The 15015-nt window shown below is 35.8% G+C and overlaps 1 protein-coding gene across 1 annotated transcript in view; it reads right to left on the bottom strand.

Moving 5' to 3' along the window:
* Positions 1-14304, bottom strand: part of LOC107689567 (delta-type opioid receptor-like) — a 19174-nt gene extending 4870 nt beyond the window's left edge. Inside the window, exon 1 of the mRNA XM_016487589.1 lies at positions 13803-14304. Within this exon, the coding sequence (XP_016343075.1) occupies positions 13803-14041 (239 nt within the window). The 5' untranslated portion in view covers positions 14042-14304. The remainder of the gene's footprint in view (positions 1-13802) is intronic.
* Positions 14305-15015: the final 711 nt, after the last annotated feature.

Below are 15015 nucleotides of genomic sequence, written 5' to 3'. Positions count from 1 at the left end.
CATCTTTATTTGACCCTCTAACTCTAGCACTTTCTATTCTATTTTAATTCTACTTTATCTATTTATATTTTTTATTAAAAAAAACAACTAACACTAACTTTCTATTTTTTTCTGCTTATATATTGTTGCTCTCTTGTTAGTTTTGATTGCTTCTATTGCCCTCATTTGTAAGTCGCTTTGGATAAAAGCGTCCGCTAAATGACTAAATGTAAATGTAAATGTGCATGCGACAAACATACAGTAAACCCATATGTCGTTTATTATGCTGTGCATAATAGCACCAAATTGATTAAAAATCACAATATATTGACCCACGTTCTGTTTTCTATCATACATTGTGCACGTTTGTGATGACGTAAGATGACCACAAATGCACCGGGGTTCGATAGAATCAAGAGAGAAACCAGAAAACCAGACCAACAATGCGTGGGGTGCCGGGAACCATCACACTCGGGTTCGAACCATATCAAACAAGCCCAGTGTGAAAGCCACCAAAGTGTACGGTTGGTGTGCCTTCAACAACAGGGTTAGGGAATACTGGGCTATTCTGTGTGGCCTGATGGACCAATGACATGTGCTAACCAACTCTTTGGAGTACTGCAGCATCTGTTCTCAATCCTTTTACTAGTTAAAGTGCTCCAGTTTCAGCAAACTTTTGGTTCCAGGGCCAAACCAGAAGTGTCCGAGAACCCTTATGGTTGCAAAGCAGCTGTACAATATACAGTGGGTACGGAAAGTATTCAGACCCCCTTAAATTTTTCACTCTTTGTTATATTGCAGCCATTTGCTAAATTCAGCAGAAATGTATGGAAAAATCAATTAAAGACATAATCATACAGACTATGAACACTATTAACAGCAATTATTATATGTTGCAATCAAACTTATAGCAAAATTTGGTAGTTCTGTATGTTGTTTCAGGGTTGGCATCATCTGAGGTCCTCTGAGGGGTTAGCATCATCTCTTCTCAGGTGTTCTGGATCCAGAATGAAGCTTGTGTAAATCCTAGTTACCATGGGATGTTCTTAATTGTTCTCACATTGCACACTGCATGAAATGTAGACGGGGGAGTGAATGAACAGCACTCTCTTCCACTTTTAATACACATGACTGAGGCATCTAACCCTCAATTGCTCCCCAGATGCTGCAGCAAAATTGGCTGCCCACAACAGTGAGTGTTCACTACTCAATGTTGTGTGTGTGCACTTGGATGGGTTAAATGCATTGAAATGAGGACTTCATTGTCGAGTTTGTGCAAGTCCAGTCCAGTCTCGAGTCATTGAGTGAACCAGTGGGTGGTACCAAGTGACTGTATTTATGGGTAAGTCAGCAGATCATTCAACAAAGTCACTCAACAACACTGATTCATTCAGTAATGAAACATCGGGAACCAGTCAACAGGACCCAAACTGATGCTTTACTTCATTGAGAATTGGCCAGTGCAGATACCAATCATGTGAAATCACCTTAGTCATTGAAAGGATACTATGACAAAGATATTGCTTTCCTCAGTGAACATGGTAAAGAATGAAAACTCAATCAGACCCAGATAATATTATTTTACACTTAAAATACTGAATTTCAGCCCAAGCCATCGTTGGTAATTATAAAGTGGTATTTCAGAATTAGTAACAGAGGCTTTCTACTGTTTAAATATCAATGTTTTTTAAATCTGTGGTGAAAAAAGGTGGTTTCACAAACAATAGTTTTTTTAGACTCTCTTTGGATTATCCTTATTTATTTATATACTTGTTCTGTCATACAGTTGCATAAAAGCAGTATCACACTCAAAGTTGTGTGATTGAACTCCTGCTCATGTAGTACACATGTGAGTAGTGTATTGCATAGTTTATTGTACTGCATAGTGTCTATTGAACATTTTCTATCCATTCATCCATCAAAGCACTTCAAAGTAATTCTATCTCCTTGTGGTGTTTTTATTATTATTATTATTGTTATTATTATTATTATTATTATTATTGTTCTTCTTATCATTATTTTGTATTCCTCCAATCTTTACATTTTAAATAATTAAAAGCATCTGCTAAAAGGGCAAATTTATGTAAATGTGTCCTAAAATGCATTTTATTAACAATAATTCAAAACATGGTTATGGAGACATGCTAATACACACCCTCCCCATCTCTTCATTATTAACCATTTTCTGTCATCTTCCATTCATTATGTGCTTGCAAAGTGAAAAATGAGTTTACCCGAAGCCAACATCATGGAAGAAATAATTTTATGCAGTGAGCGTAAACATCTCAGGTTACGCATGTAACTTACCTGTTACGGGCTAGGCCAGTGGTTTTCAACCTGTGGGCCACAACATTATTGCAGGAGGGCCGCCAATTATTATTAATAGAAATAATAATATTGTTAATATATGTAAAAATGTCTAGTCATAATTAAATATCATAATTTGATATATAATTAAATAACGAGAAATAAATAATAAACTGTTACTATGTGTTCACTATTCAAGCTCACTGACTGGTTTAATAACAACCTGCCAATTTATCTAACATATTTTTGCTGCATACATGTCATGACAGGTTTAAACATGGATAAATGGCTGTCAATGTGATTGCTGAAAAGGTAAAATACAGACGTTTCTTCATCTACAAGTAAGCCTGACACTGAAAAGACTCAAAATAAACCTAAACGAAGAAAATATTGTACTGACTACCTAGCGCTAGGTTTCACATGTGTGGGAGCAGAGAAAGAGCAGTTATCGCTCTGTGTTGAATGCTGAGAAGTCTTGTCAAATGAAGCTTTGAAACCGAACAAACTACGATGGGACTTGGAGACAAAACATAGCGAATATGCGTCCAAGCCTATTGAGTTTTTTGACAACAAAAAAAGAGTTCCAAAGCAGGAAAAAAAAATTGAAACTGCGTTCTCTGTTCTCCGCAGTTTTGAAACTGCGTTCTCTGTTCTCCGCAGTAACAACAGTAAAGCAGTGGAGGCATCTTATTGTGTTGCAAAGCTCATTACAAAGTCTGGAAAACATCACACAATTGGTGAAAATTTGATTTTACCTGCAGCAAAATAAATGGTTGGCGTGATGGGTGGAGAAAAGGCCCGCAAGCAGTTAAATCTGATTTCACTTTCAGATAATACACTTGAGAGAAGAATAAATGAAATGGCAGATGATATAACTCAGAAGTTGGTTAAAAAACATTCAAGAGAGTCTCTTTTATGCCCTACAGTTGGATGAATCTACCGATATAGCAAAACTTTCCAACCTCCTTCTCTTTGTAAATTTGATATTTTGAATGCATTTATTTTTTCAAATGGAATAGATTGGTCTAAATGCGTGGTGGGGTATCGCAACAGAGTCGTTGCGTGAGTGAAACCTGTTGTTCCGCTTATGAGTTCCATCCACTGCAGTTTACATCGGGAAGCACTAGCTACCAGGAAGATGCCCACAGATCTCAGATGTGTCTTGGATGAGGCTGTTAAAATAGTCAATTTCATAAAGACTAGGCCCCTTCAGTCACGTTTGTTTCAACTTCTCTGTAAAAAAAAAAAAAGGGAAGTGACCATGTTCAGTTTCTTTTACACACTGAGGTACAGTGGCTTTCAACAGGCAGGGTGCTTACTCGTCTCTTTGAATTAAGCAACAAAGCACAGATTTTTTTATCTGACTCAAAATTTCCCCTTTCGGACCGTGATTTTGAGTGGCTTGCAAAATTATCCTACCTTTATGATATTTTCAGTCACCTAAATGGAGTAAACTTGAGTCTTCAAGGCAAATCAATGACAGCGTCTCAAGTCCAAAATAAAATCGAAGTCACAATAAAGAAACTGGACATTTGGGTCAGGCGAATTTGCAAATCAAACTCCAAATTGTTTGAGAATTTGTCACATTGTTTGACAGAAGAAGCCATGAGCCTACCAGCCTCGGTTAAAAAGCTGATTGAAGAGCATCTCCAAGGACTGAAGAGCCAGTTGCGTGACTACTTTCCATCTCCAGATGTTCAGGTTACCTGGATTGAAAATCTTTTTGCAAATTTGTGTTAGGGAGCCGTCACAAGTTTAAGTGCAAAAGAGCATAACAGCCTCATTGACTTATCTTGTGACAATGCATTAAAATTTACATTTTCTCAAAAATCTTTGATGGATTTTTGGATACAGTGTATCCTGATCTTTCTGACAAAGCTCTAGGTTTTTAATGCCATTTCCGACAACATACTTATGTGAAGCTGGATTTTCTGCATTGGTGGCACTCAAGACAAAATACCAAAATAAGCTTAACATCGAGACTAATCTCCACTTGCAACTTTCTTCACTTCAGCCCAACATACAGTGCTTAGTAAATGCTAAACAACACCAACCTTCGCATAAGGTGAGTGACAAAGATTGTTGTTTATGATGTCTAATTGTCATCTGATCAAGTTGAGAATTATTATTAGATGGTCTTATTTTTACGATTTAGTTTTAATCCAAATGATGCGTGGCATTCCCCATAGCGATCGCTAGAGGACGCAGTTCAAGTTCCATTGGAAGGGAACTGTTTTTGTTCCAAATATTTATTCAAGGTAGCAAAATAAATTGGTCTTAATAAATTAGATTAATTAGAATGCTTTGCTAAGAGCATAGCTGTAAATATAAATTGTTCATTCTTTTTGGATCACTGTCAAAGCTTTCAAAGCACACTATCACCATCTGCGTATTGTGTATATATCAGGTGATGAAATGAATAAACTAGGGTGACCATACGTGCCATTTTTCCCGGACACGTCCTGGCCAGGATTTCTATATCGCCTAAAGTATCCAGGTTTTGGCTTTGTTTTCCTGTTTTTATACTTACTGAAGGTAATGATCGAAAAGTAGTTTGACCAGTAGTTGTTTTTGAAACACAATTTATAGTATACAATATACATGTGACTCAAAACACAGCAGAGAAATGTTTCATCTTGTGCTAAAACTTCATCTATCCTGGTGCAGGTCAGTGAGGTGTAACATGGCTACAATTATTAACACAAGCACAGCTGGTATTATATAATAGTTATGGAAGTGCAGAGCTCATATCTTGCCGATCATACGCTGAATTGTGGAACAGACCACAGGTTGTGGGTGGAGGTGTTTTTGTGAAATGCTGGAACAATATAATTTCCCAAAGGAGAGGAGCATTTTCACAGACTACACTTATTACAGCTCCATGTATTACTCCCAGTCATGCATCAGGTTGACATGAAGCTCAACCCCAAAACCGCTGGAGATCATACGTCTTTTAATCATACATGGTATTTGAGGATGTAATCGCAGGTTTTTTTTTTTTTTTTAGTGTTAATTGGACAGGCCACACAAGTCAACATTGAATTAAATTCTTCATTTTGCCCAAGAACAAAATATTACTATTAAATGTGCTGCAGAAATAAAGAAGAAGCTCATTTAAAATACATTTATGTCATCCCCAAGGCAGACAATTTGATCTCATTTTTTCCCAGGTAATTGTCAGTTATGCAAATGTCTATGAATCACATTTAGTCCATGGAGAGAGCTCTAGAGAAAAACCATCTCATCTCATGCCTATTCCCAGAGCAATTGTCCAGAACAACTGGCAGTGCAATATAGGCTCTTGCATTCTCCAATTTTTTTTATCTTCATCTGAAGCTATCAACACAAGCCTGTTCATTGCTCAGTGAGATCTAAAGCATTTGCAGTATTGAGGGTGGAAGGAAAATAACATATATGAGAAAATGGCATGAGCTGGCTTTGGCTGAAAAAAGAAAAATATTACTTAATTTGTGTTGATGGTTTATAGTATGTTTTTTATTCCTAATATGTGTAGAAATAAGCTGCTAAAATGGCAAAAACTGTGAATGTCAAAGTTCAGCTCAAAAGCATGATTATTTACAGAACCTAGTGTGAAAATGTAATGCCAGTGTCTGATATGTTCCAATTACATGCATTGTAGGAATCCATGTTATAATTATATTTGCTACATTTCCTTGTAGTGAGTTAGAATGTAATTAAACTATTTTAATATTTATTATTTAAAAAAAAAAATACAGACAGTCCTTCAGAGACATGGATACGTGAACAATATTATTCGCAGCTTACCCAACAGCAGATATACTTTTACTTCATAATTATTCTTCAACATTGTCTTACACACATAAAGTTCAGTGGAGCCATTACTGAATTGTTACCAGAAATAATGTGTCCTTTAATGTGGCTCAAACATGTAGAAGATGTTAATGGATTAAACTGAGGAGATAGCGTGGTATATCTGCAAACAAGTAATTACATCTGTAATAAGGCCAAAAAAGGTTAATTTAAGCCTGCTGGTTGTGCCATTGTTCTAAAACAATGTTTTAGTCTAGAAGTGAAACAGAAGGGGTTAACAGGACCATTTAATTTTGTATATTCTTTATTATTCAATTTATGACATTCTATTCTTTCCACCTTCATTAAGACTACTTGAAACATACAACACTATCTCATGACCAATTTGTATTGTTTACAAGGTGGCTAATTCATATGAATTTGTATGACCTCGGTTAGGTTTAGGGGTGGGGCAGGGTGCGAACTACGGGGGAGCTAGGGGGAGCTCGGCTCCCCTTAATAAGACATGGGCTCCCCTGATTGCATGCATGTATAATATATATATATATATATATATATATATATATATATGTATTTTTATTTATTTTTTTAATTATTGGTATGCCGCAGTATTTTCTAAAACATACACCTTTATCTTTTCAAAGTCAATAAAGATGAACAGCATGTTCTCTATTGTGTTTTCTCTGGTCAATCGTCACTTTGAATCACTAACAACAGCTGAAATTGTCCTTACTCTGTGTCAATCCAGCAGTCAAGCGTGTTAAGCCACTGTCAAGAAAGCATTCATCTCTAGATGTCTCAAACATTCGACCGAGATTCAGTTGAGCAGTTCCTCTAAACACCCGTGGGATGAATGATGACCTGTGGTCTGAGGACACAGTCTGGGTGGATTCACAGAAAAACTGCTAGTGGCACTATATAATAACTTTCATTAATAAAGCATTACATATATACATTATATAATGGTTAACAGATCATTAGTTAATATATATTCAAACAGCTAAAAACATGAGATATTGTGATGTGTAATGTTTACTAAAAACCTTATTAAACCTTACCTGATTATTAACATAATTATTTAATGTAAATTATAATCCTTACAAATGTCATTAAACTTTCAGTTCCTATGATCATGGACTTGTTGAAAAATGTACAAATTATTTTAAGACATGCTATGCAATGACTAAAAAGGGGAGATTTAGAGGGCATATTTACTTGGAATGCAAAAGTCAATGGAAATGCATTAGTCAGCTGGACTACTGATTTTTTTTTGTGTGTGAATAAATGATTGTGACTGCTGTTATCATTTATCTGCCTGTTACTTGAGAAGTTGTTCTGTTTAGGGGTTAGATGCTTACAAAATCTTTATAACAATAAATTGTAACTCCACAAATATATTTACTATATAAATATAATAAAACATACTGAGGTTAAACATGCATGATAATATCCACAGATAGTATGCTGAGATAAATGAAATGCTGATAAATCAGCAATAATCATCAGTACAGTACAGTATATTATTTTTCTCACCGTCCTATGTATTAAAGCATTTCAAGACTTGATAAGTCATGCTGTTTAAAATTCCAGGACATTATTCAACCGGTTAAACAATTAACAGGATCATTAAATTGCTAAATTAAATTCCCAATAGTTTTTTTTCTCATTGTATTCATACAATTTTAATTATATTATTGAAAACCTGACATATGTAATTGGGAGTATTTTGGAGTATTTTCTCTGTACTGCGTAGTCTTAAATTGATAATGTTTTAGTACAATAGTGTATCCCTATAGGAGACATCACACTGGCAGCATCTGCTGATATTTGTCAGAGACATGTGATCAGTGCTTTTGTTTTTTCACGAAGTCGGGTGTGTAACTCATACACCCCTTTCATTACACTCATTATGACTCACATAAAAACAGTTCATGGTTAATGACACATCGCCATATGCTGATCTCTCGAAATCTGTTCACAAACTCGGAAGCATGATTCTGATGCATTATAGTCCACTAAACAATTGGTTTAATCATACATATATTATATATCAATTTATGTAGGTTAAATCTTTCTAATACAGTGAGCAACAGAGAACAATATCTCTGGCAAATATGCTGTTAGTGGGGATGATTTTGACGTCATGAGCAGGATGTTAAGTTTGGACCGTCTGCCCAGTTGGCTGATCTGCAGCTCACACACACAGACACAAACTGCGCTAAGAGGGAAACACACTGTGAGGTGCTGCGGTGAGTCAGACTGAAGCATGCACACACAAATATGTATAATGAAGACATTATGTATATCTCAGCTGTATATAAACACAAATATTATGCATCTACAATCTCTGTCTTTGCCTCAGCCGACAAATATAAAATAGCTGTACACTTTGTCTTTATGTATAACAGTTTGACTCTTAAAAACATCTTAAATAACTCTTAAATAAAACCTCAGTCCAGAATTTTACAAATTTGCAATTTTTTTTTTTTTTTTTTTTTTTTTTTAACGGGAACTGTCAAAAAAAAAAAGTACCATTAAAATAGACCATATCATTTATTCAGCATTGTTCAGTCTTAACTGACTGAAAGTCACTATAAATCTGTTCAGTGAAAATCTTATCTCTCAAATCTCATTTATGATTCCACGTGCTGTGTTTGGTTACAACACACAAGAAACAAGAACTAGGCTTCAATGACATGAAACCAGGAACGACACATTTAAAGGGCCATATCTGAAGTGAATGTTTGCGCTCTGGTGGAGGGTGATATTATAGTAAAGGCGACTGTACACTCTTCAAAAATTATCCTTTGTTTTCCACTGAAAAAAATACAAGCAGGTTTGGACAACATTGGAAAATTGTGCCTCTACCTATGCAAAACTCCAAAAACATACCTATACATGCAATTCACTAGAGTTTCCAGTTGAAATGAACTAGTGGCGGTAATACAATAACAACAACATTCATTCTTTTTCACACAAATGATGATCATGGTGCAGATTATCAATTAATAAACAATTATGCATAGTTACTTGAGGTCTATGATTTAACCTTAAAACAATTTTTCTATAGTGCAAGAACTGTAAACTAATACATTTCACATCACAGAATCAGCTCCATATATATGTTTTTTGTTTTTTTTTGACATTGTAAACGTGCTCAGTCGCTCACCTGGTACAAGTGTTTGGCTACAAGTCCCATGAAACATAGTCACAGTTAAATGGCAATGGCATGGTTGCTTCTGCAAATGTGTTTTTATCTCATGTTTGTTTTGTTAAGACTGTCTAGGTTTAGTGTGGGTGGTACATTATTTTCAAACACGATAGGGTATTAACCGTTTAGCAGACATTTCATTTACAAACTGCCATAAAACATACAGTACAACAATCAATATAATAAAACTCTGCCACATTCACATCCATCTGTTTTGGATCAAATTGAACATGCTTTTTATGCCACTCACTGGACTTTTCTCTTTGAAAGTCCCCTGAAATGTGCAAGAAGTGCCGTAATATCATTTTGTAGATATGCTACCACAGGCACATGAATCCAATGAGTCTGGGTTGGGTTTGGAACAATATGAGGGAGATTAAATAATGGCAGAATTTTCATGTTGGATGAATTATTCATTTAAAAAAAAAAATCACCACAGCCAAAATAATAAATAAATATTATAAATGTTTCTCCTCTTCTTAGAAAATGGTGTTTGGCCCAGAGCATAAATACGATGTGGATGAAGACGTAATACATTTGCCTGTAGTTTGTCTGTACTTAATGGCCACCACTATACGGCAGAACAACAAGACAAGGCAATAACAGACATACATAAATGAACCAATTACAGTTGAAACCCTTTCCATCGCAGTCTTCCTCTCCACCCTTTCCACCTTCTACCTTTAACCTGTGGTGTTGTATATGTACAAGACAGACTCGTTTGCTGGACAGAATAATGTTGTTTTAAAGATTGTATCAGCACTACATGCTTTCTAGTCCAGCCTTGATAATCAGACCTCAACTGCAGAACTCTCAGTGACGGGTGATGAAAAGACCCTCAGACAGACTACTGACAAGTACCTTGAGCTTCAACTCAATTGTGTGATCTGCCATGATTATCAGCCATACAGCGCTGACGCCCACCCTCTTCATGATGTCCGCCTGCATAAGGGTATAACCTGGTTGTACTCCAATGTATTTTTCTTTTGCCTTCATTCCAAAATGAGCACATTTTTCTTTTTTTTCCACTCTCGCTTCTCCCTCAATCTATCATTTCCTGTGTTCAGGCTTGCTCATAAAATAATGCTTAGAAAATTTAATTTTTACTGCTGCAATTTCAGCACATTTTTGTCCGCTCCAAGTTGCTGGTGACCACTACTGCTAAATGACTGTATATTTCTTCTTATCTCCAGCGAGGCACTGCTTGTGTGAGAGAAGATCTTTCAAATGTTGAGAACATTTCGAAGCAGGGTTGAGTATAATATAAGGCTCTCGTAAACTGAATTTGTTTCACCACAAAGGATGTTGAATTGGAATTTGAATTGAGATGACGGAAAGAGGAATTTACAGAACTGCAAAATAATAATGTAGTTCCACTAAAGAGAAATTCCATTGGTCTAATAGAAGAGAATGAGCAAGAACAGATTCACTTATGATTCAGTTTCAGGTTTCCATCTTGTAAGCTACTCCATTTTGAACACTCTGGGGTAAATTAGAGCATTTTGGAAAATACAGTGTTTTTAGACCATGGAAAACAAAAGTAAGTAAATAAATAAATATTATAATGAAAATCAAATAGATACACACTACTTGAAATAGTTCAATAATTATTACACTATTTGAAATAATTCAGATTCGTTAATGCTTCTGAACTAAGTATCTTATTCACACCAAGGCTGCATTTATTTGATCAAAAATACAGTAAAAATAATATTAACAATAAAAAAAATAATAATATCACATTAAAAATGTATATAGACATTATTACCATTTAAAATAGCCTTTTTCTGTTTTAATATATTTTAAAATGTAATTTATTCCTGTGATGCAAAGCTGAATTTTCAGAAATCCTTCAGAAATTATTCCAATATACATACACAAATACATATATAGAATAATTTCCGAAGGGTTTCTGGAAATTCAGCTTTGCATCACAGGGAATAAATTACATTTTAAAATATATTTTACAAAAAAATTAAGATTTTTTTTTTATTGTAATTTATATATAAATTTAATATTTACATTCTGTTTGTGTATGTACATTCTGTTTTAATTCCATTTTCTTAAATTCAAATTTAAATTACAATTCTGCTTTACTTATTTATTTATTATTTCATATATTTTAATTTTATATTTATTTTTATTTTAGTTTTTAACAATCTTTGCTAGGAAAATAAAATTTGACCACAAAATATGTTTTTCAAGGTCTTAATATCTTTAATCTTAATATGAACATCACAGAGTTATTCTTGATAAACTACAAGTCTTGATAATGGTTGTTTATGTTTTCCCTGCACTCTTAATACATCTTTATCAGTGTGCAACTTATAAGTTTCTAGTTATTCAAAGTGAAAGCACCTCGTGTTAAAGCCAAGCTCGACTCTACTCTGAGGCAGAGAAGAATTAGCGCTCAATTAGTATGTTGATTAAAGCTGTCTGTGTAGAAGCACCTCAGTACCAGGAGAATAGAACAATTACTGTCATTGTGACAACCCACAGCTGCTGCCGTTCCTTTTTACACAATGTCATTTTCCAGACATCCCGGCGACTTGAGGACTCTCGCTGTGGCTGTCAGCTACAAGCTTATAAATTAAAATGATATTCCACTTTGCACAAAAAACTGCCTTTTGTAATAGAATAAAAGGCTATTAAAACAGTGAGTCAAGGCCCACAGTGGTGTCTGATAGATCTTTAGTTTAAAAGGGTGAGGTTAGAAATGTCATTTAAGCACCTCCTCTTTGCCTCCACTCAGAGCATTTATTACCTCACAGAGAGATATTTTATCACATCTGAATGCCACACTCTGGAATGAAATGGATCAGGGTGCACAAAATTATGAGTTGAGCTGTCTCTTGAGATGGCCATGATTATGCCCAAAATGCTATTTCCATCAGATGGTCCTGGAATGAGGTAATTTCCTCTCCTAGCTCTCCTTACTGATGGTTTCATCAGGACCACAGCAGTGAGAATCTCCTCTCTCAAGACTTGACCTGATAAATAAGAAGACCTCTAGCACAGCCACCCATTAACATGGGAGGAGGAGCACATCTATTACAGTCAGGGACGGGACTACCGATCAATACATGATAACATTTGTGTTCGTCCACCCTGCTCATTACAATCTGAAAAGAAAAGACCAATGGCAATCATCTATGACTGCTGATCCCCAGAGTCTAAGGCATGAAACTAATTACAGAAGTAAAGTAATGCATGACCTGCATGCTGTGGGTTTACACTTATGTGCTTTTAAAAATGGCTGATTCACACATTCAGTTAAAACAACCAAGCCAACACAGAAAGTGAAATAGGAGAGACCAGGGGCAAGTTGTCACAGCAGTAACTATAATGTTTACAGTCAAAAGGCAAATTGCATAAATGCTTGTTTTCTCTGGCTGTGGTTTTTATACAGTATGTTGGTATCAGACACCTACTTCAAGTTTTTGTTTCATTATTCGTCATGTTTTTATAATAGCTGTTGGGTAAACAAGTGAACATAATAAACCCAAACGGGCAGACAAGAGTCGACTATATATTAAATGATTTAACAGAAAGGTTGAACTTTTCTCAAGACTTTATTTATTTATTTATTAATTATTCAAAATGTCAGGTCGAGGCAGGTTGACATGACTTTACCTTGTAATCATAGAGTTTATTATTTCTCTAGACCATAACAATGGTGCAGTCTTCTTATATGCAGCCTTATTTTTGTTTGTTTCATGAATACCTTTGTTGTTCTGTAATTTTTTTTTTTTAATGTTTACATGTTGATTCAAAGCTTATAATTGCTATTTAATGGCAGGTTCCTATTGTGACAACTTACCCCATATAATGAGGCAGCATGCATTACTACTGGGTCAATGTCGTAAAATGTGTTTGATGAACTGAAGGATATTCATTTTTTTTTTTTTTTCTTCAAGATAATAATTGGAAAATGGTTACAAAAAAAAGAACCTAACAATAGACTCATAATCTAGGGTGATAGATAGATAGATAGATAGATAGATAGATAGATAGATAGAACTTTTCTCAAGACTTTATTTATTTATTTATTAATTATTCAAAATGTCAGGTCGAGGCAGGTTGACATGACTTTACCTTGTAATCATAGAGTTTATTATTTCTCTAGACCATAACAATGGTGCAGTCTTCTTATATGCAGCCTTATTTTTGTTTGTTTCATGAATACCTTTGTTGTTCTGTAATTTTTTTTTTTTAATGTTTACATGTTGATTCAAAGCTTATAATTGCTATTTAATGGCAGGTTCCTATTGTGACAACTTACCCCATATAATGAGGCAGCATGCATTACTACTGGGTCAATGTCGTAAAATGTGTTTGATGAACTGAAGGATATTCATTTTTTTTTTTTTTTCTTCAAGATAATAATTGGAAAATGGTTACAAAAAAAAGAACCTAACAATAGACTCATAATCTAGGGTGATAGATAGATAGATAGATAGATAGATAGATAGATAGATAGATTTCAAACGTGTTTATGTTTTGTCTTGCTTACCTGACCACTCCATACATCACTAGGATGTTTCCCAAGAGTCCCACCACGCAGATAACGGAGTACAGAGCAGTGATGGAAATGGCGATGATGATTCCCGCGCGGCTCTTTACCGGTTTAGGCTCGGTGTAGTTCCTCCCGTCGGGAACGAACCCCATCACGTCGTCAGGAAAAGTGACATTAAACGGGTTAATGGAGTAGAGGTCGGACATGTCGGCACCGGGGATGACGGACGGCTCCATCGCTTCAGTGTCGCTGTCCGCTCGCTCACGGACGGGCTGCAAAGTTGCGCCTCACGATTTGAACTTGTCGATGTCAAAGCGGGGGAAAAATGTAAAAGTATAATATGAGCTCGGCTTGTGCAGGAATCGTCACGCGGTTATTAACTCACGAGTGAGTGACTGTAAGAATCAAAGTTTCCCTCTGTTCAGCTGCCGTCTAACAGGTGTGAGGCGAGCTCTGCTCTCTGAACGGATCTGCGCGACGCCCCAGACGTGTGCTTTCTTATGTGAGAGAGGTGAGTCGGACTGAGGGAGAGCTTCACTACGTCAACCTGCTGGTCGGATTCCCAACATACACTCCACTACTTATATAATGAAACTCCCCATGGGATTCATGACTGAGAAGACAGATATTTGACAGCAGCAACAGAAAAAAAGGGAAGACCTAAATAGTGAAATTGCTCACAGAAAAACATGACTTAAAATATCTTCCAGTAACGCTATAGCAGTCTACAAAACAGGTGTCATTTGTGTCATTATTTTACATATGTGTTTAAATTAGTGGTGTCAAAATTAGCGCGTTAACGCAAGCGAATAATTTTTTTTAGTTTAACGCGTTAAAAATATTTAACGCAATTAACACAGGGGGCGGGGCTAGGGTTGGCCACCCCACTCACAATTGCTGCTTCTGTCACTTTTTCTCTTGACAAGAAGTGCATTTATTCAGTCGCAGAACGAATGAGAACGGGAGACGTTTCAGACGCGCGCTCCACTTCAAGCCAGCGCGCAGAAACAGTACTGTGCTCGCAGCGTGTGCTCTTCGCGCGCGCTGTAGCCTGTATCCTTTCATATCAAAGAGCGAAATAAACTACGTGCATGCAATGTCGTGGTCAGTTAAGTCATGAAGTTACCAAAAAGGCTATTAAAGCTGCCTTAAAACTGTGCATGCATGTAATATATTTTATATAAGTCACATTTAAGAACATGTCTCTGAA

This window comes from Sinocyclocheilus anshuiensis, unplaced genomic scaffold (genome assembly GCF_001515605.1).
Source record: "Sinocyclocheilus anshuiensis isolate Anshui unplaced genomic scaffold, SAMN03320099.WGS_v1.1 scaffold369, whole genome shotgun sequence".
Lineage (NCBI taxonomy): Eukaryota > Metazoa > Chordata > Actinopteri > Cypriniformes > Cyprinidae > Sinocyclocheilus > Sinocyclocheilus anshuiensis.
The sequence above is the reverse complement of the archived record's forward strand: the minus strand, read 5'-3'. Positions and strand labels throughout refer to the sequence as shown.